Here is a 20,733-nt window from a genome sequence, read left to right as displayed (position 1 = left end):
ATAATGTTAGGCCCCTACAAATAATCGGTTATCTTAGTATTAACTAGCTTCTTATATATAGAATACCGCAATATACGTCTAAGATAGCTAATATATTAGCGGAGGGGGGTTCGAGGTGTTTCTACGACGTATATAGTAATACAAACTGATTTTTAAGATGCATAAAACTATAGAGTATATAGACTAAAAACCTATAGGTTCTATACCTATATAACTACTTCGTAACGGTAGGCTAAATAGATTAACAACTATACTATCTATCTATACTAAACTGCATAGGTAGCATCGCAAAGGTCTGTTCTATTAATCGCCGTAGCCTTTAATATCGCGCAATACGTCGGCGCAATATACGAGGTCCTAGTCGGTAGTAACTCGAATCTTCGATTTATCGACTAGGCGACCGTAGTCTTCCGATTTCTACTATTCTAACGACGCTAAATCCTTTAGTATATCTTCGGATAGCATTTAGTAACTTTCTAGGGCTGCGCGTAACCTATACGTACTAGATACTATCGATCTTTATAGATATTCTAGTATCGCTAGCATCTCGAGTGTCGCTTAGTTAATTTCTAACCTTCTAACGACGCTAAACTTCCTTATATACCTCTACGACTTTAGTAGAGGGTTCTAGTATTGTCTAGTTATCTTCCGTTTATCTACGCTAGTACGAATCGGATATAGGACTCGAGAGCTATATACGCGTATCTTCGTTTGCTCTCCTATTTGTCCGCTTACGTAATATCCTCTTCTCTTCCCTTTCTCTTCTCTTCCCTCTATATCGACTTTAACGCTATCTATTAACGATACTAACTATAGACGAAGGTATCGCGAGCTCTTAGATATATAGCGACCTACGCGACGCCCTCCCGAATAAATATATATAAGAAATCGCTAATCGCAGAGCGCGCCTTGCCTATTAACGCCGTAACTAACGAGTCCGTTAAAAGGCTATCGAAGAAGCGAATCGCCGCTAGCCGCGTTCTCTCCGTATACGTAAGCCGCTACCGCCGGCTATAGAAGAACCTAAATAGTCTAATATTAAAGACGAGGATAACGTAGACTCGGAGATTAAGGAGTAAAACGATAGATTAAGCGAGGATAAACTTGATATAGAAGACCGCGCTAGCAATATACCTAGATACGACCCTAAACTCGACCGAGACTAGGACTAAGAAGAGTCGCAAGATAAATCTAGTAACGACGGTAACGATGCGACTCCTCGTACCGGCTATAGTAGACGTAGTAGTAAGGCTCTAGATACCGCGAGAGGTCCTCGTAATATAGAGTTAACCCTAAACCTAAGATTAATATCTACGCGACCTAGTTAATCTAGCAAGAAGCGTAAGAAGCGTAAGACTCGTATATCCGACGAACAGAAGTACGAATACGTCCGAAGTGCTATAGACGAGCAATATCTAATAATAGCTAAGTTTGTAGCTATATATATCGGTGTTTTAGGCATAAGAGACTATCGTTAGAAGGTACGCAAGCTTATAAAGAAGGCCTTTGTACTAAGTAAAGGCCTTATAAGTACGACGGAGATACGTATAGAGCTAAAGCGACTCGTTAGAAGGGAGTTCTTTAGCGAATATAATCTCGAGGCGATTACTAAGGAAATAGAAGATAAGAACACTTCGAATACCGATCTCCTTAAGCGGATAGACTATAATATTAAGAGGATTGCTCTAGTCTAGTATCGCGTTCTATAGAGTGTGTTGCCTAATTAGCGATATACCGCTAGTAGGATCTAGGAGAGGCTCGTAGCCGCCGCCGATACTACTACTATTGCCGATAACGGTAATAGTGCTTAGGAGGATGTCGTTAGCGACAAACACTAGCGTATAAAGAAGCGCATTATGTTTATTATACAGCTCGTAGTCCGATCGATTGCCTTAAGGAAGGCCGGCTAGTTTAGTAAGAAGATCGGTCTCTACCTTTATACTAGTAGTATTAAGGCGCGTATAGTTAACGTTCTTAGCGCTATAGGTATCTGCCCGTTATTCCGTATACTCTAGCGACTTGCCCGGAAGACGGCGCAGATGCATCGACGGTACGCTATTAAGATCGCAAAGTCTTCTCGTTAATAGGTCCTTATTTACGACAACTTCTGCCGCTAAGCGAACTATAGAGGATTCTAGATGCTTAGAAGCAATACTATACAGCAGAACTTCACTACCTCGTATCTAGCAATCTATCTAGAGATACTAGAAGGTAGCCTAACTAAGGACATATTAGATTACCGATATAAGCTAAACGCTAAGTCTATCTTCCGGAGTATATCTAACGATAGATATAAGAAGCTAATATCTCTATATTATATCGATTAGGCCCTTAGTTCTATCTTCCCGAGTATCTAAGGTCTGTTTAATAGCTTTGATTTTAAGTAGAAGGGCAAGTCTACGGGCAAGAGAAAGTCTAAACGCTAGTAGTAGACCGATAATTAGCAGACCGACGAACAGCAAGCCTAGCGTAAACAGCAAGCCTAGCGTAAATAGCAAGCCTAGCGTAAACAGTAGTAGCGACGCTTGCTAGAGTTAGTTAAAGGTAGTAGTCCGAAGGAGCGTTTTCCTTAGGTTGTAATTAGGATTAAGTCGAAGAAGAAGACTTAGATTGTCTCCTTACTAGTCTCTATATACAACGAAGCCTCGATCTAGGAGACATACGAGGTCTATAACGATATATTCGAGAGCTTCCTTAAGCTAAATTCCGATAACAATAAGTACTAGGACTAGCTAATCCTTGTTATTAGTAACTAGATAACGGTTACTTATAACAAGACTATCAAATGCGAAAGCGTAGAGAGTACGCGCGCCTACGACCGTAAGGAGTTTATTGTTCCTGTCCCGGCTTTCTTCTATATCGAAATGAACTGCTACTATACGACTTTGCGATCTTATTTCGATAAGAATAGCAATAGCGAGCCCCTTACCTACTCCTTATAGGCCGATACTATAAATCTTAGTGTTCCTCGTATAAACAAAGACAAGCTGTAGTACTATTTAGTCCGCTAGGTCGTCGTACGGTCTTTCTAGGCTCGAGTCGTCGCCCGTTTTATTTAAGAGTTAAGAAAGCGCTATAAGATTAATATAGGTAGCAAGCCGACCGATCTAGTTGTAATTGTAGCTCTCTCTACTATAGAAGATATTAGTAGCCGCAAGGACATTATCGACACTATTATCGAGTATATAGACCTATTTAAGTATATCGAGATCGTTAAATCTATCTACGAGGCTATGTTTACTCGCACTATATAGAATAGCTAACTTGCTAATAGTACTCCTTATAAGGATCCTACATTTACAACTATATACTATATAGTCTAACAGATCGACAGCTATTTAACTATCTATAAATCGATCCGTAAGATAGACACTAGTTATCTTCGCCGTATAGTAGATTATCTTATTCCGCAGTTCCTTAGTACTCGATAGTAGAACTATAGCCGCGAGATAGTCTACTTACGCTAGTTGTTTAGCAATGCAGTAAAGACTCTACTTTAGGACGCAATTATAGCCTCCTCTATAGTTAATCCTAGGAGTAACGGTCGTAGTGTCGCTATAGATAAGATATAGGAACTGCTTAATAAGGAATTCTAGATAGATATTAAAGCGTACGGCAACGCTACCTATAATTTAGCTACGACTATAGAGCTTGTTTCGCAGAACCGGACGGCTACTACGACTATCTAGGAGATAATAGAGTCGATAAGTATAGAGACTATATCGTACTATACCGATAAGAAGGCTGCGACTTAGGTTTTCTCGTATACCTCTAAGCTAGTCGATAAAGGTCTTACTAACTATAAGCTAGTAGCAGCTAAGATAGGCTAATCTAAGCTTAGTCTATCCGACGACGTATACGCTCTCGGCGCTACGTATATTATAGAGGTCGTCGATACGCTAAATAAGTCTAACTACTTATTAACCCTCGGCGTTACCCGTACTAGAGAGAATAACGATGCGATTAATAGGGTCGATAGTATAGATAGAGCTAATGCCTAGGAGCGGATTAATAGTAGCGCTAATCGCGGTATTCCTAGTGCTAATATTAATATAGAGGTCTCGTAGTTCTATTAACTAATTGTCGACTATGTCGATAGTCGTAGACTAGCTTATCTCGACGTGCTAGTAGAAGATATAGATCTGTCTAGGGATCTAGCGAGAGCGACGACTAGGAGTAGCACTATATCGAGGGCTTTAGCTATATAGGACTTCTTATACATCTAGGATCTGTCGATAGGCGAGGAAGAGGCATATCGTCGTATAGACCGTAAGGTATAGATTTACCGAAGAGGTCTAGATCGCATTCGTAGTAGCTAACGACCTAACACTTATATATAGTACTATCTAAGAGACCGCTGCTGCTACTACTACTAAGTAGTAGGATCTAGGCTAAGATAATAATAAGGCTCTTAGAATAGTAATAGCACTAGAAGCGATCGAAGATTAACGAGACTAGCTTTTAAATTCGCTAGAGATAGCATTTAATAAGGTCTAGCTTCTTACTACTCTTCTATTATATTATTATTAGCTCGCTATATCTCCTATTATTGCTCGAACAATGCTTATTATACCTCTACGATAGTAAGGACTAGCATAGCTTCTAGTCGCTAGCGTAGCCTTAGTCGCTAGCGTAGCCTTAGTCGCTAGCGTAGCCTTAGTCGCTAGCGTAGCCTTAGGCACTAAACTAGCAGTCGGCGACTATTGCCTTAAAGGTGCGGTAATGCATAGCCGTTATTATTGCCTTGCTATTGTTATAATAGCGTATTGCTATTAGTAGAGGCAAACCTTACCTGCGATGCGCTAATATAGACCTCCGCTTTCTAGTTTAACTTCTTCTTCTTCTTCTATATATATATATACTAACATACTAACACCCCTAGCAATATACTAGCTATCGGCTCTTAATAGCAATAGTGTCGATACCTCTTTATCGTATATAGGTAGCTCTATAGCGATTAATACTATTCCTTGCTAGTTCTACGGCTTGCTACCGATAGAGCCGCTTGTCTAATAGTTAAGGTTCCTCGGTAGGTAGTTTGTTTAGTCCTTCCTCTTCGAGGTTTAGTCTCCGATAGGCTTTGCTAAGTAAGACGTTACGAAGCGACTCTCCTAGCGAGTAGGTATACTATAGCTTAATAGGCGCTAACTGTATACTTAACCGAATAAGCATTAGTTTCTAGTTGTTAGATCGCAGTCTTATCTTAGTATAACAAACTGCGGGTCTCGGGTAGATTAGCGGAGGTAAAAACTCTTTAGTAAGGTATACCTATAATACAGCTAACGGTCTAACTCGGTAAAAACTCTTTAGTAAGGTATACCTTAAGTAGCGGCTCGATAGCGACTCTTCTACTAAGTAGGTTAATAGGTTCGTAGCATTGCTATAGGCTTCCTACGTTCGGATTCTTTATAGGATAACATACGCGCATCTAGTTAAGTCGGCGTAGCGCCTTCGTTAGAACTATTAGTTAGAAGGACCTTAGTCGTTGCGTAAGGGCCTCTATTATATCGTTCGAGTACTTAAGCCCGAAGGCGCTTAGTCTTAGTCTTTACTGCTATACGACTATAGTTTAAGCACGCCGCTTAGCGTATTAAGACTGTTATCCGACTATAGTATATAGCGAACCGAACCGAGCGTATTAAGACTATTATTCGACTATAGTGCGTAGCGAACCGAACCGAGCGCATTAAAACTGTTATTCGACTATAGTACGCCTTTAACGACAACCTTTTCTATAGTGTCTTTAACACTAAGGGCGCGGTTATATGCTATTATTGTCTAGGTACTAATGCATATCGCTTTAGCAATCGCTATCGTGTTTCGCTTAATAAGTCCCGTCCTATATACCTTGTCTTCGGTTATGCGTGCTATAGTTAGTAATAGAATGCGCTAATTGCTGCGTATTACGCGTAGCATATAGGCTATATATAATTCTAGTATGCTTCGGAGTGTGTGCTTCTATAGCCGCTTAGTACCGCTAGTTAAATAGATCCCTAGACGTAATTACACTTATCTATATTATCTTATATAGTAGCTAGTTCTTCTAATAGATCGTAACTGCGGGATTTGTTATAAGAGAGGGCGTTAACGTAAGAGGGCTGTCGTAGCTTCTCGAAGAGTGCTTTTACGAGCGCTCGATATATGTTATCGCCTCGCGTATCTATCCTTACCGTATATATTATAGTGCTAATAGCTGCGGTGTAATAAGTATAGTATTAGTTTCGCTAGTTTCGCTAGTTTCGCTAGTTTCGCTAGTGTCGCTAGTATCGCTAGTGTTAGTAGTGTTAGTAGTGTTAGTAACTTCTCGAGTTTCGGAGGTAGTTCTTAGTGCCTAAGGCGGCCGTCGTTATCGTATTAGACACTTTTGTTAGCGCTATTTGCTAGAAATGCGCTTAATCGACGTATCTCGCTATATTAGTAATACTATTATAAAAGTCGTAAAGTCGGTATTATAAATATGCGAAAGGAAGCAGCTATAACGTTTAATCCTACTAATTAAGCGCTCTGCTATACTAAATCCGGAGTCTTAGCGGGACTCGGCATCCTTGTCGCTTCCTCGAATTTACGCTTCTCGACTAGCTCCTATATACGATTTATTAACACTATCGACTATTAACTATCGACTATTAACTATCGACTATTATATAAGACAGACTACGAGGCGCGTTAATAGCTAAGGTAATGTACTTACCTACGAGGGCAAATATATATAGCGAGCTTATAAGGATATAATAGAAGGGTAGTAAGGAAAAACCTTATTAAATGCTAGTTCTAACGCTAGTTCTAGCGCTAGTTCTAGCGCTAGTTCTAGCGCTAATTCTAGCGCCAATTCTAGCGCTAATTCTAGCGCTAATTCTAGCGCTAATTCTAGTATATGCTATAGCTAGTTTATTATACGCTAGCTCTCGTAGAAGCAGCTTAACTAGGCATTATACGCTAGCTCTTATAGAAGCAGCTTAACTAGCACTCGTAGAAGCAGCTTAATAGCGCTCGCTAGTACTTATAGAAGCAGCTTAACTACGATACCTACGACTATTTACAGGCCCTTATCGGAAAGCACGTTAATAGCTAAGGCAATGTACTCGACTACGAGGGCAAACCTACTTAGCGAGCTTATAAGGATATAATAGAAGGGTAGTAAGGAGCTAGTATAGCGAGCCTATAAGGATATAATAGAAGGATAGCGAGGAGCTAGTACTAAGTATATACTTAGCGAGCTTATAATAATATAGTAGAAGTAGTAAGGAAGGACCTTATTAATGCTATTTCTAGCGCTATTTCCTCTACCGATTCCTACGACGGCTCGGAGTATCGAATATAGTATTACTATTACTAAAATCCGAGTCGTAGTACTGCTCCTACTCTTCTAGTATAGTATACTACTCGAAATGTGCCTCCGTCGCTTAAAGATCTATCTGCCGCCGAGATAGTATACGGCTACGGCCTAATAAACGAGGAGAAGATATAACTGCTACATCCTACGTAGCGCGTGCCTATATAGCAGTTATACGGTCTAAACTAAAGGTATTAGGGTCTTCGGGATCGCCGGGTCGACGGCGGCCTATTAGAGTTAGTATACTATTATCTATTCTACGACGAGGAGCGGCACGATAACTTAGTATTCGAGTTTGCGTAAGCGTACTAGCTGTACGCTTCTTACTAGGACCTAGACGTAGTCGTAGAGCGGCAGCTGCGATAGTAGCGTACGAAGGCGGTCTAGCAACGCCTTTAGCTAATAGTATATTAGCTAATAGTATATCGGATTCAGTCGGCATACCTAGTATATCTAATCTATCCCTACGTATTGTAGACACGGCATTTCGAGATAGTTTACTACTCTTCTAGGCTACATCCTTTCGAAGCGTAAGAGCTGCTACTAAAGAAGTATTCTAGTGCTTCTTAGCCTAGGCGTAGCGCGCGCTCGTAGTATTAGGCGCCTGTTTAATGTCTATACGGCTCGTAGTTGTAGTCGCACTACTAGCCTTCTTTATCTAACGATCCTTACGAGCCTTCGTAGCCCTAGCCTTATACTATTAGCGCTAGGTATATACCTCGTCTACTATCTAGTTTAATACTACAATTAATTCTTCTAGAGGAATGTTAGCTTCGTTAGTACTATCCTCCTCGTACTAGGCTATAAATGTAGGAGACCTATGCTTTACTACCTCCTTATCGATCTTACTATATTCCTCCTTAGTAGCTAGCTTAAAGACCTTACAAAGGTTCTATAGCTTCTAATTAGGTACTATTACATTAGCCGGTATATCGAATACGCGGCTCTAGTAGCCGTCCCTAAAGATGCGATTAGCTTAATTAGATACCTACTCGGCGATTAATAGCAATGCGAAGGCCTATAGTAGACCTTGTCGTAGTCGTTTTATTGTAGGAGGTACTAGCGGAGGCTCCTCCTACTCTAACTTCTTCTTAAGTAGCCCTAGGTTATATATACTATAGTATAGGTTGGTGCCTTAGACCTTACAATTATCCGGAATGTCGTATATATACTTATCTTCTCTAAGGTATTCGTTTCTAACCGCTCTTATATATTAGCGCTAGCTCTTTATAGGATAATAGCGTACATTTACTAACCGTATAAATAATTCTAGCGCCTTCTCGCGCAAATCTATCTTAGTCTTCGTCTAGTTGTTCTAATTAACGTTGTCTACGATTATATCGTCGACTATATTATAGAACTTATTCTCTATATTATCGTAAGAGCGAGTACGAGGCGGAGGGCGGTCTATACTAGCGTTAAGTGTATCTACTCTATCGAAAGCCGACTCGTCGATATCGTCGAAGTTATCTCCTAGGATAATCTCTAGCTCTAGATTAGAGACTATGTTCGTACGAAGCTAACTTAGTCGCGCTAGAGTATATATAGAACGGTATAGTGCGATAGTCGTAGTCGCCGTTATAGATAATAGGTTACGTAGGATTATCGACTAATAGTTCGACTTCTTAGATATACGTCCTTAACCGTCGTTAAACTAATAAGGAAGGAATAGTACTACTATCGATAAGAGGCCTCGAAGTCGACTAGCACGACTAAGCTTCTAATATAGGTCGAGGAGATCTTTAGTAATTAGTAGGCCTTACTAGCTAACGATCTTAATATTAGGAATATTAGTACCTATCGCAGTAGCTAGTATGCCCTATATAATCCGGATCTCGGAATCCTCCTTCTTAAACTCCTTATACCGTAGGTTCTTGTCGACCGTAGCAATATATATAGTATAGAAAGAACAGACCTTACGAACGTCGATAGTCCGCTTTCCTTCGGCAACTATTAGTATACCTGTCTAAGTATACTTCCTATCCGCAAGGTCTAGGTTAGTAATATTAGTAGTAAGCTAGATTAACTATGTTCGTATAAGCAAACAGCCCCTATCGATACTAGCTCGGCTATTAACAAAGATTAAAGACTTCTAGATTAGCTTAGGAGTACCTAGCCTATTCTTATTAACGGTAAAGCGGAGGACAAAATACTAATAATCGAATGAGCTTAGCTTGCCCTTCGGTATCGTCTAAAAGAGGTACGTCGTATCTAGGCGATCGATGCTAGTATACTAGATAATACTCTAGAGGGCCTTATCTCCGAGCTTCCGTATAGTACGGCTTTCGATTAGATAGTCGATTATATTACGCGGCATCGTTGCTAAGGCAGCTACCGCGATAGTATTAATATTAAGGATATCCCGAAGTAATACTATCTTGCTATATACTAGCCGGAAGCTTAACTAGCGATAATAGAGATAAGCCTCGTCGAGTGCCTACAAACCGATCCGAGGAGTAAGGACCTAGAGTACCTCTTAGAACTCTAGTATAATAGCCTACTCTAGGCTATATAGGATATATTAATACTTTCCTGCCTTTAACTCGTCGATTATATATAGATTCTTTCTCTTACTCTCTGCTATAATAAGACAGATATTAAATAGGCCTTATTCTATAGCTAATAACTAACGGGCAGCTTCTTCGAGGTCCTTAGATTATTCGTCGCTAATACGGGTTAAAGATAGGCTTTGCTATACGATTATACTAGTTAGAAGGGCAAAAGCCTAATAGATTAGTGTCTTTCTAGAACTAGTCGTAGCGACTATAAAGATATCCTATTAGCTAAAGACTAGCGACTATAGGACATCTACCTAGAACGGGCTTAGCTTAGTATCGCGAGTTAGATATAGCAACTTTAGGACCTTACGAAGACCGGCCTAGATTATACGCTCTTAGAGAAACTACGCCTCGTTATATATTACGATATCCTATATAAGGCGCTAGACCTCCTCGAGAAGATACTCCGGGACTATATTAACGCGGTCTTCGAAGTACTATTACTACGTCGCGAGGCTAGCGTTAGACGCTAGCAGTTCTAGATAGCGAGCAACCTCGAATACTAGTTAGTATCGGTTAATAGCGACTCGAGTACGTCTCGGTAGTACGTCTATATCGTAATAGCCTAGCTCCTAGTATAATGCTATAGTAGTAGCGGCGGCGGCGGTAGTAGCCTTCTCTACTTTCTTCTATACCGCCTTCGCCTTCTAGCGGTCTTTCTTTAACAAGTTAGAGTACTAGTCTAGTATAGTATAGCGTACTATATATATAGAAGAGATAGACTAGATAGAAGAGGAAGAAGAGGAAGAACTAAGTAGACGCGTCGCGAAGGCGCGAGAGCGCGGCTTTGCCGCAGACGGTTAGTGCCGGACCTACTTTTTTGTTTAAGTAAAGGAACTTAATTAAGTAGCAAGGCGATAATAATAGCGATAACTACGTATATACGATTCCGTAATATTAATCGAACTACCTTTGTATCTACGCGCTATATATATATATAGAATACACGTTTTACGCGATAGTTTAAGGTATTATAGAAGACATTTACTATTATCGATATAGTATAATATAGTAGTACTATATATATCTAAGACTAACACTAATCGATATAGAATGCTTTATAATGCTAATCTACCCTATAATAGGTTAATATAGTGTTACTATATCGTAGAATACGCGATTAAATGCTAGATATTCCCTTACTAAAAGCTAGCTAAGGCCGACTAAAAGTAGCTTCGGCGTATCGACAATATCTTAATACTATAACGTCGTATAATAGTTATTACTATATATTTTCTGCTTAGAATTATATAATCTATCGAATAGTGTATGTCTTAGAGGTGTATTAGCTAAAACGACATCGGGTGTTTTTAGGCCGGCTTAAGGAGCGTTTTCGTATATAGAATACCTTAATCCTACGATACTATATAGTACTACGCTCTATACTAAATATACTTAAAATTGTACGCTCTTTAAGATAAGAGTAATATTGTACGTAGGTTATACAATGCGATATATCGAGTTAGTCGACCGGGCTCTCGATAAGACAGGCTTCCTAAGGCAACTAATTTGCGATTAATATAGCTTAACGCTATAACGTCGTATTTATAAGATTTTTATATTAAAGGGCTTCCCTTTTTATTCCCTGTCGATCGCACCAACTAGATTTTTATAATATATGCTGCGCATAATGTTCACATTAAGATAACCGAAAAGTAGGTAGGCTCTAACATTCTGGCTTCAGACCCTACAAGCAGGATTTTGCCTCCGGCGGTCTTGGCAGGGTCTGAGTGGAGACAGGGAGCGCCTGAGAGGAGGTAGTTTCAGCCGAGACTTCCAAGAAGCTCGCCATTCTCGCCTGTGCCTCCAAAAACACGCGCTTACACAAGTGCCCTGGATAGTAATGTTGTCAAGACGAATGGTGAGATGATGATTGCGATCACGTGTCGGACCGGGTGCTAACATCTTCAGCTCTCCCGTGAGGAGGAGGCTGAGATAGGAGAGGAGAAAGAAGTGCGCAAAGAAGACCAGGACAAGATCAACCGCTTCAGTCGCCTTCACTCCCGCGAAAAGGGTTTAGAAGAGGAATTGAAAATCAAGCAGGTATGGCTTCTGGTTCCATAATGGCGAGGGTCTTGTTGACATAAAGCAGAAAGACAAGGAGGATTTAGAAGAGATTTCTTCTGAGCTCGAGCTGGCAGACGAGGACGACAAGGTCCCGTAAGCAATTCAGTGTAAGCGAGTATTTTATAAGGTATGGTATGCTGACATCTAGCAGCTACAAAATCGGCGACTCTTTCTTCAACCTGCCAGTGCCGGAGGTTCAGGAGCTGTTGTTAGCCGCTGTGGAACGAATCGACGGCGAAGTGTCAACCCTCGAAGAGAAGCTGGCCGAGTATCGCGAAGAGATGCAATCACTCAAAAGCAGCCTATATGCTCGCTTCGGTAAGAGCATCAATCTGGAAGTCTGAGTAGCTCAATGGCTTCAGCCTCCGTGTCGGAAATATTGTGATGAAATATTCACTACTCGCAACGGCATTTCGAACAATCCTGCCAGCAGAGGGCCACCGCTATAAAGCGTTGCTAAGAGCCTCGCATACGCCAAGCAGCGACATTTTCTCTGTGCAACATCAACGAAACAGAAATGCGCTGCGGAAAATGATCGGCGGCAGGCCAACCATTATTTGCTGTCTCCGCTACTGAAAACGCGGGACGGCCAGTGCAACCCGAGGTCAAGCAAGGCCATTCACCCACTTGCTGAGGGAACTGTGCCGACATCCGTGCTGCTCTGCAAATGCAAAACAGATCAAGCAGCCATCATGCGCTCGGTGGCGGTTGAAAGCTACCGTTAGCTCACAAGAGAAGTAGAACATTCTTTCCCATCTACAACCATCGCAATGCAATCTCATCGGGCAAAACAATAGCAATCATCTCAGTCGCTCCATGTTTTCATACATCCTTCCAGCAGCCGTGCCGCATTTGCATATCGCCAGTCACTGCAAAGATGAGTGCCAAGCAAGAAATTGCTGCGCCTTCTTCGGCGGCGGCAGAAGTTAGAATCGGTACCCAGAAGCCAACAGGCACTTTCACTGGTGACAACACAGACAGTGGAGCCACCGACACCAGATGTAGAAGTCACGCTGGAAACGACGAGGATGAAAAGCTTACGGATCCAGAGGAGAAGATCTTCGACTCTCGACAATCATCGAAAACACCGTCCCGCCGCCCGAGCGAGCAGCATGATGGCAATGAGGAAAGGACAATCGTCTCCTTCACACGCGGTGACCCCGAGAACCCATACAACTGGAGTCTGGCGAAGAAGCTGTATGTCACCTGGACATGTGTGGCTCTGGTGATGAACTCGACCATAGGAAGCTCGCTACCATCTGGAGCGACGCAGGAACTCGCAGCATATTTCAACATCACGAATCAATCACTGCTGGTACTGCCAGTGTCAATATACCTCATCGGATACGTCTTGGGACCTTTGGTGTTTGCTCCCATGAGTGAAAGTTTCGGGCGCAAATGGGTAGTCATTGGCACGTTTGTTATCTTTACAGCCTTTCAAATTGGCTGTGCTCTGGCGCCGACGTTCTCGGGATTCATTGTCATGAGACTGTTGGTTGGGATCGGGAGCAGCACGCCCATCTCTGTGATCGGTGGGGTCTACGCAGACATCTACGATTCCCCCAAGTCACGGGGCAGGGCAGTTACGCTGTTCATGGCAGCGACAACTTGGGGACCTTTGGCAGGACCCATAATATCTGGATTCGTTTCCACTGTATCCTGGCGATGGACGTTCTGGATTGGTGCCATTATTGCTGGCGTCACATGGCCTTTCGTCATCTTCATGCCTGAAACTTATGGGCCGATATTGCTCAAGAGGAAAGCCGAGAGGCTGCGTCAGGAGACTGGCAAGGAAAACATCGTGGCCCCCATCGAACTGGACGAACAGAGTTGGGGCGAGTTCTGCACGATCACTCTGACCAGGCCGATTCGCATGTTCCTGTTTGAATGGATTGTCTTGTTTAGCTGTCTATATCTGTCGGTGGCTTACGCCATTTTCTACAGTAAGTCTTTCGATACATACCATCACGCACGAATGCTGACTTGCCGGCAGTCTACTTCCAAGCGTATCCGATTATTTTCCAAGGTACTTACGGCTTCAACGCTGGAGAAGAAGGGTTGGCATTCTTGCCAATCGGCGTTGGATCGATGATTGCAGGAGGTATATACCTATGGTGGGAACATTACCTCGCCAAGGCCAAAGCCAGAACTCCTCCTCCAATATGGTCGCAGCAAGAAGAGTTTGTGCGACTGCCCGTCGCACTTCTCGGAGCTCCATTGTTCGCCATCGCTTTGTTCTGGCTTGGGTGGACTGCGAGGCCAAGTATGCACTGGATCGTACCGACATTGTCCGCGCTTCCCTTCGGAATCGGCTTCTTACTGATATTTATGGCGTTGATCAATTACATTGTGGATGCATACGAAATCTTTGCGGCAAGTGCCATGGGCGCTGCGAGTTGTTCGCGAAGCATATTTGGAGTGGTGATCCCTTTCGCAGCACGCCCGATGTATAGGAGATTAGGGATCGCGTGGTCCTGCACGCTCCTTGGCTTCCTCAGCGTGGTCATGGGCATTGTGCCGTTCGTTTTCATCAAGTATGGAGCTAAGATTCGCGCCAATAGCAAGTGGTGTCAAGAACTCAAACGTCAACAGGCTGAGAAGGAAGAGAAGCAGCGAGAGCTGGAGGAACGTGATACTGCGACTCAGCATTTGAATAGTGAAAGTCCCGAGATGCGGGTGTAGTACCAACCAGCGAGGCGTTCGGCGTGAGATAGACTTCGGGTGTGGATGAACGAGCGTCTGAACTGATTCATGCCGAAGTAGAATGAACCGTGCGGTGCATGGCGGGATAGCTGCTACGGGCAATTATTGCAATATTATTGCTTATACATGCAGGCCATTGACGAGTGTAGTGGGAAAGACTGACTCGCTTGGTCTTCCACGCACCAATCATTGATTTTTTCTGCACCTGCAATGCTCAGGAGGGAACAATGACAGACGCACTGGACTCCGCTCATGTCGTGCAGCGCTACTGATGAGGTCGTGGAGATTTCGTTGCGAGGGCTGACGTTATTCGCTGAACTTCGTCTTTTCGGCCAAGCTCATTTTTGGTGATTTCCACTCAGGGATAAGCGAAGTGCGATTCTAGTGTATCGGCTGCTTGGCGCTCGCATGTGATGAGTGGCGCTTGCCGATATATCCCCGATGATGCAGACCAGAAGCGGTGCGGTGCGGCTTGAAAGTTACCAAATATACAGAGGCAAATGTGGACCCTTATTATTCTATGTAGAGGAAGGTTGCTGAGGCCCTTGTCACTACTACCGGACGTCGGACGAAGGGTCGCATATTATTATACCGGCTGTGCAATAACTCTGACTTGCGGCGCTCGTGGCGTCCGTCATGCTAGGATCGAGCTGTTGACTATAGTCGCTGTTGGTGCAAAAGAATGATGATTTATCGGCTGAGCAGCGCATAGAATACCGTCCAGGGTCGTGTACCTTGCAGAGAGGTGCAGCACGCAATCACTGTCAGGCCAGTGGTGGACCCTAATCGCTGCAAGGTTGAAGGAGCTGAGGAGGGAATAGTGCGATCGCGGGCATCGATGATGCGATATAGCGATGTGAAATGTGGCCCGCCGTGCTCAGGCCAGGCCAGGACCGACATTCCCGCCGTTTACCGTTGCGGTACTGTAGTTCTAGGGCAAGGATATCTCCGCGCCAACCTGCCAGTGCCAGTGCCAGTGCCAGTGCCAGTGCCAGTGCCATCAAATGTACTGCACTGCACTGCACTGCACTGCACACCGAGGAATGAATGCCATGCTCAGTCGTACCTTGCTCGGCTCCGTACAGTAAGTTGTAACCGTGCGTCCAGGAATCTACCAATGAATTCCCTGTAGAGTACCTGCAGCCTTGGACTTGGAACAACTGCGACGTGCTACTAGTTGCGAGGGCCAGCCTACCGCCTACCGCCTACCGCCTACCGCCTACCGCCTACCGCACTTCCACCTGAGTCTCGCACCGCTCGGTCTCCCGCCCGCCGAGAAAGGATTGTAATCTCGTGTGCTGCACTGAAGAATCCTCTCCTCCGCTCTGCCCTGCCCTGCCTGCCTGCCCGACCCTACTACTGTATCGTAGAAGACGTTGTCCACATCGATCGCCCTCCGCTGCCTGTTGCCTGCACGAACGCACGTAAACCCACCCACCACCGGCCGCCGTCTCACCAACCCTCCGTCCTCCACGCCCGCCCACATCTGCAGCCACATGATGAAGAATTAAGACTTGCATAGGGTGGAGGTGCCGGCGAGGGCGAGTACACTTGCTCAAGCCATAAGAACAAGAGCTGCCAGGGCCTCCGCTGCGTGCAGAGGGCCATGGAGTTCGACCACACATACAATGGGTAGGACGGGCCTGAACGAGCCCCATATCGCTGCTCCCATGCTCACCATCACTTCAGAACTGTCGACTGGAACTTTCTCAGTCCCACTGCGACGCCCACCAGCGCCTCGTACAACCAAAATGTCTTTCAAACCCCGAAAACCATGTCTTTTGAGTCCCACTTCCACGACGCTTTCACCACGCCGCACATGTCCTCATCTACGCCTCGCCAGCCCGATGCTGCTACAATGACGCCCATTCAGGCCCAGCAGTCGACCTCTGACATGTTGCGTGCCAACTACTACGCACATATGCAGGCCTCCGCTGCTGCTGCTCCAACCAGCCAAGCCATGCCTCCGCCAAGCCAAACGGCTTATCAGCCTCAACTGACCAGCCCGTTATATGCCAACGCTCCGGTCATGTCGGCCCATCCTGGACAGATGATGACCTACGATACCACTCAGATGCAGACGCCGCCGCCTACAAGGGGAACTCATGTCAAAAGGCCACAGCCACAGCACATTGCCTTCGGCACTCCGTCGACCATAGCGTCAAGGAGAATTGCGACACCGCAGCAGCCATCACTGAACGACGCCAATACTCCAGCACATATGCCTGCAGGCATGCACTTTCCGCAACTACAATTCTCGCCGGACGTCTACCAGTTCGGCAATTTTGGCCCTGCATCGGCTCCTGTCTATTCTCAGACCCAACTTCTGTGGGATCAGACTGCAAGCCCTCAGCTGTACCCGCAGCAGCAACCTCCAAGACCTACGCTAGACGATCCTTTCGCTCCAGCCTCTTCACCACACATGCAGTGGCCTGATGATACCACTATCCCACCAAACATGCAAAGTAGCGCCCCGCCTGTCAGCTTCAACACCCCTGCAATGACCAGCTTTCCCGTGCAGGCAGCAGTGCAGCGCCCGTCATCCGCAGTGCAACTTGCTTCGGCTCCAGCGCCGCCCATGACTACTGTCAGCGTCGATCCATCGCTGGTGTACAGTTCGCCGATTCGTCCTGTCCAGCCTCAACAACAACCAGCTGCAGTCGAGCAGACACACAAGCCACGCAACATCCCGAAGAAAAGTGCCACGAATCGTAAGGACAGCGGCACTGTTCAGCAGAAACCACCAAAACCAGAACACAAGCGTTCCGAGACGGTAGCTACGGCCGACTCAATCTCTACCGTTACCTCGGCCTCATCGCAGGCGTCGTCTTCGACTGCGCCCAGACCTCCACTCCACAGAAGCAATACTACAGGTACAACGAGACCTCAGCTTGCGCAATCTGCGCTCAGCCGAGATACGCCTATCAAGAGCAGCAATATCAATCAGGTTCCACGAACGGCGTCCCCCCTCAAGCGGATTGGAGTGAGCAAATCCCTGCTGGGGTCAATTTCCGAATTTCGGTCGACCACCCATGAAGCCAGGAACTCCCGACCGAAAGTTGTGCTGACCGTCGACGAAAATGGTCGAGCAAGAGTAGTACGTCCAGATGCTCCCCACCCCGAAGACAGCCCAACGCAGGCAATTCGATCGCGGTATCCTGGCTTGTTTGATAGCGATTCCAGCGACGCCGAGTCAGAGGAAGCGAAAGAGACACCAAGCAGAGCATCCTCGTTTAGCTTCGCGCGCGGTGAAGAAAGATATCCGAAAGCGGCGAAGCTCGATCCACCGATTGAGAACCTCGACGCCCTCACTATACCTAGATCTTCTTCGTCCACTTCGATGAAGGTCACGCCCTCGAGGGCTGCTATAGCCGCAGCTGCGCAGCTACGACGAAGCGGAAGCCTCCGGAAGAAGACACCTAGTCGCAGTGGATCTAGACGTGATGCAAGTTCTGCTGCTGCATCCATCGATACAGCCCCAATGGACGTCGCACAAGACCGTCGTCAGTCAATCATTGGGTCCGAAGACTTCACTAGAGGTCTAGATCTCTCTTCCACTGGCGACCTGGATGCGCACAATCGTCGATGGAGCATTATGTCGATGGAGCAGCACCAAAGTATCTCGCCGACCCATCCGCAGGGCCCGCAATTTTTTGAGATGCACTTCCCTCAGCCCTCACAGCGTCGACAGGTCCGGTGCACCTGCGGAGTCAACAGCGACCGTGGTCAGATGGTTCAATGCAAAAGTTGCACGCAATGGTGTCACGCAACTTGTATCGGAGTGGATCCAACAGCTGGTCCCATCACTTGCTTTCTCTGCACGAAACCCACCACGCGCCTCTCAATTGGAACCGCTACCAATCGCAAGCGATCCTAAATGCATCCAGATGATTCACGTTTTTGAAAACCATCACGTTTTGAAAACCATCATGATCTGGATCGATGTCTGTTTTCATAAATGTACTTCTAGCGTTCAAGCGAATGTTTCGGCGGTATGTCTCACGACATAATTAGCAACTTCTTTACCAGAACTACACGATACCGAGCACAGGATAGTCCAAAGAGCGGAGCAGATTTACGAACAAAGCAAAGATGAAAGAACGCAATGGAGCGAGACAAGGGGCTTTGTCGCCACATAATGGATTGTATTCAGAGACAACGCCAAATATCATATACCCATCGTCTCACACAGTCACAGGAATCTCACTTCACAATTCTTCACTCGACACAGGACTGCAGGCAGTCCTTGAAATCTTATTCGAAGTTGGACTCCAACTCTCACCTCACGGAGCAATCTAACAAAATGCATTTACCAGGATCCAGCCCAGCACCTCCCGTGCGGCGACATCACCGCGAGAACTTCCCTCCCAGGGAATACACTGACCTGTCGCCTGACGATATCAAGAAATTTGCACCACTATTCAAAGTATCACCTCAGCCAGACAGTCCATCACACGATGCCTACGAGGCTGAGCTAAAAGAGAACATCGGCGCCCTTCCACCACATCTCAGATGTAAGTTGCCAAAGCTCTCTACTTTCTGCTCTCGCCACCACAAGATCAACCCTCTACCCATCATCAGCATTCTGGAAGTTGTCAAGGATGAAGTTTATCCGCCCAGTCTCGCCCACAAACACGAGCCTCTAGGGGACCAATACTTCATCCTTCAAGAGGTCAATGCCATCTGGACCAAGCCTGGCGACTTCCGCAAGACCTTTCTTCGAGATCCTACTGACTTCACCTACCATGAGCACAAGTGCTCAGCTTGCAAGCTTGCTCTCGTCGCCAAAGATGTCCCAACACTGGTAGCTCTCGGCGGTCTAATCATTTCACGAATCAAGCCTAAGAACTGGCGAAAAAGCGTTCGGATTCTGTTCATGGAAGAATGGATCAAAGCCTCCGTGGAGTTTTCTTACCAAGAGCAAGCTCCCGTCACAGCCATGTTCGATCTCGGCGTCGCTTTGAACCAACTCTCGCCCGAACGCAACATCGAAGACGAGCGATCCAAGATGATCGAGGGCTTCGTTGCTCAGACTTCTTATGGCAAGCAGGAGCAGGAGCACGGCAGACAAGACAGTAGGACTCGCATGATCGAAGAATTCGTCAATCAGACTAAAATGGGCGTTGACTTTGCCACAGTTCCTTACGTCCCTCCGGACCGAGATCATGCGAAATTCTCTACGAATCCTTTCACAGATGAGTATGAACACGATCGGACACCCACCACTGCGGGATTTCGGACTCAGTCGGGAGAAGAAGCGCCTTTCACTCCCGCTCAAGGCAAAGGTAAGGCTCCTGCCCCGGCCATTCCGAACCAGAAGCCTCGAGTAGCTTCTTCAGAAACCGCCACGAGATTCCAGTCATTGGCAGAAAACCACCTTGTCTCTCCCTTCGACTTTCACGAGCCCGAGCAAGAGTACCTCTCGCAACGCGCTTCACTGCTAAGTCTCCAGAGCGAGCAAGTTCCAGTTCCAACGCCTAGGGCGCCATGTGGACGTCGGATTATTGCTTCATCCGTCTATTCTAGACCGCAGGGTGATGAGGATTGGGATTCTGGGAGTAGAGTCGAGAGTCGTATTATTGATTCTTATCTTCAGAGAGGGAGGCATGGTGGGGGGGGGGGGGGGTTTTTTTGCCCTCTCTACTGCTGGATCCCTGGACCCCCGATGAAGGAAAGGAATGATGAGAATTTGGGATGGATGGGTTGAAATTTGAAATATTTACATACCCCCTTTTGCAATTGAATCGAATTGCGGGTCCCGGAATTTTCCACGGGTTCTCTACCCATTCCCTTGCTTTGACCCGGGGGAAACGAAATCCCAAAAAGGGTTACTTCTTCTTCCAAGAAGACCTGAGTCCCCTAACCACAACCGGTAAACCGGTGGAATCCTTGCGGACTGGCCCAAGAAGCCAACCCCCTACAATCCGAAAAAAAATTTGACGAGCACTGGAAAGGGGCCTTTCCCCAAGTAGTAAAGGCGGGAAAATTTTTGCGAAAAAAAAAAGAAACGTACAGGTGTGTAAATGGTGCCGTTCGGAACTCGGTGGCGTTCCAATCTCCACGATGGGCCTA

General features: G+C 45.6%; 3 protein-coding genes across 3 annotated transcripts; all 3 read left to right on the top strand.

Moving 5' to 3' along the window:
• Positions 1 to 11,734: 11,734 nt before the first annotated feature.
• On the top strand, positions 11,735 to 12,302 carry MYCFIDRAFT_65522 (uncharacterized protein; the record flags this gene model as incomplete). The annotated part of the gene is made up of 4 exons (XM_007924515.1): positions 11,735 to 11,752; positions 11,803 to 11,934; positions 11,984 to 12,051; positions 12,110 to 12,302. The coding sequence occupies 4 exons, from the start codon at positions 11,735 to 11,737 to the stop codon at positions 12,300 to 12,302; spliced, it is 411 nt and encodes a 136-aa protein (XP_007922706.1).
• A 533-nt stretch (positions 12,303 to 12,835) lies between these two features.
• On the top strand, positions 12,836 to 14,640 carry MYCFIDRAFT_45250 (uncharacterized protein; the record flags this gene model as incomplete). Its single annotated transcript, XM_007924316.1, has 2 exons — positions 12,836 to 13,901; positions 13,952 to 14,640. 2 exons carry the CDS (start codon positions 12,836 to 12,838, stop codon positions 14,638 to 14,640), a joined length of 1,755 nt encoding a protein of 584 aa, XP_007922507.1.
• A 3,477-nt stretch (positions 14,641 to 18,117) lies between these two features.
• Positions 18,118 to 18,847, top strand: MYCFIDRAFT_181934 (uncharacterized protein). Its single transcript, XM_007925450.1, has one exon. The coding sequence runs from the start codon at positions 18,143 to 18,145 to the stop codon at positions 18,536 to 18,538; it is 396 nt and encodes a 131-aa protein (XP_007923641.1). The 5' UTR covers positions 18,118 to 18,142; the 3' UTR covers positions 18,539 to 18,847.
• Positions 18,848 to 20,733: the final 1,886 nt, after the last annotated feature.

Source organism: Pseudocercospora fijiensis (genome assembly GCF_000340215.1).
Source record: "Pseudocercospora fijiensis CIRAD86 unplaced genomic scaffold MYCFIscaffold_2, whole genome shotgun sequence".
NCBI lineage: Eukaryota > Fungi > Ascomycota > Dothideomycetes > Mycosphaerellales > Mycosphaerellaceae > Pseudocercospora > Pseudocercospora fijiensis.
This window is presented reverse-complemented; position numbering and strand designations above follow the sequence as displayed.

Excerpts from the sequence above, each read along its gene's own strand:
- MYCFIDRAFT_181934 (XM_007925450.1), top strand. The coding sequence starts at position 18,143 with ATGGACGTCGCACAAGACCGTCGTCAGTCAATCATTGGGTCCGAAGAC.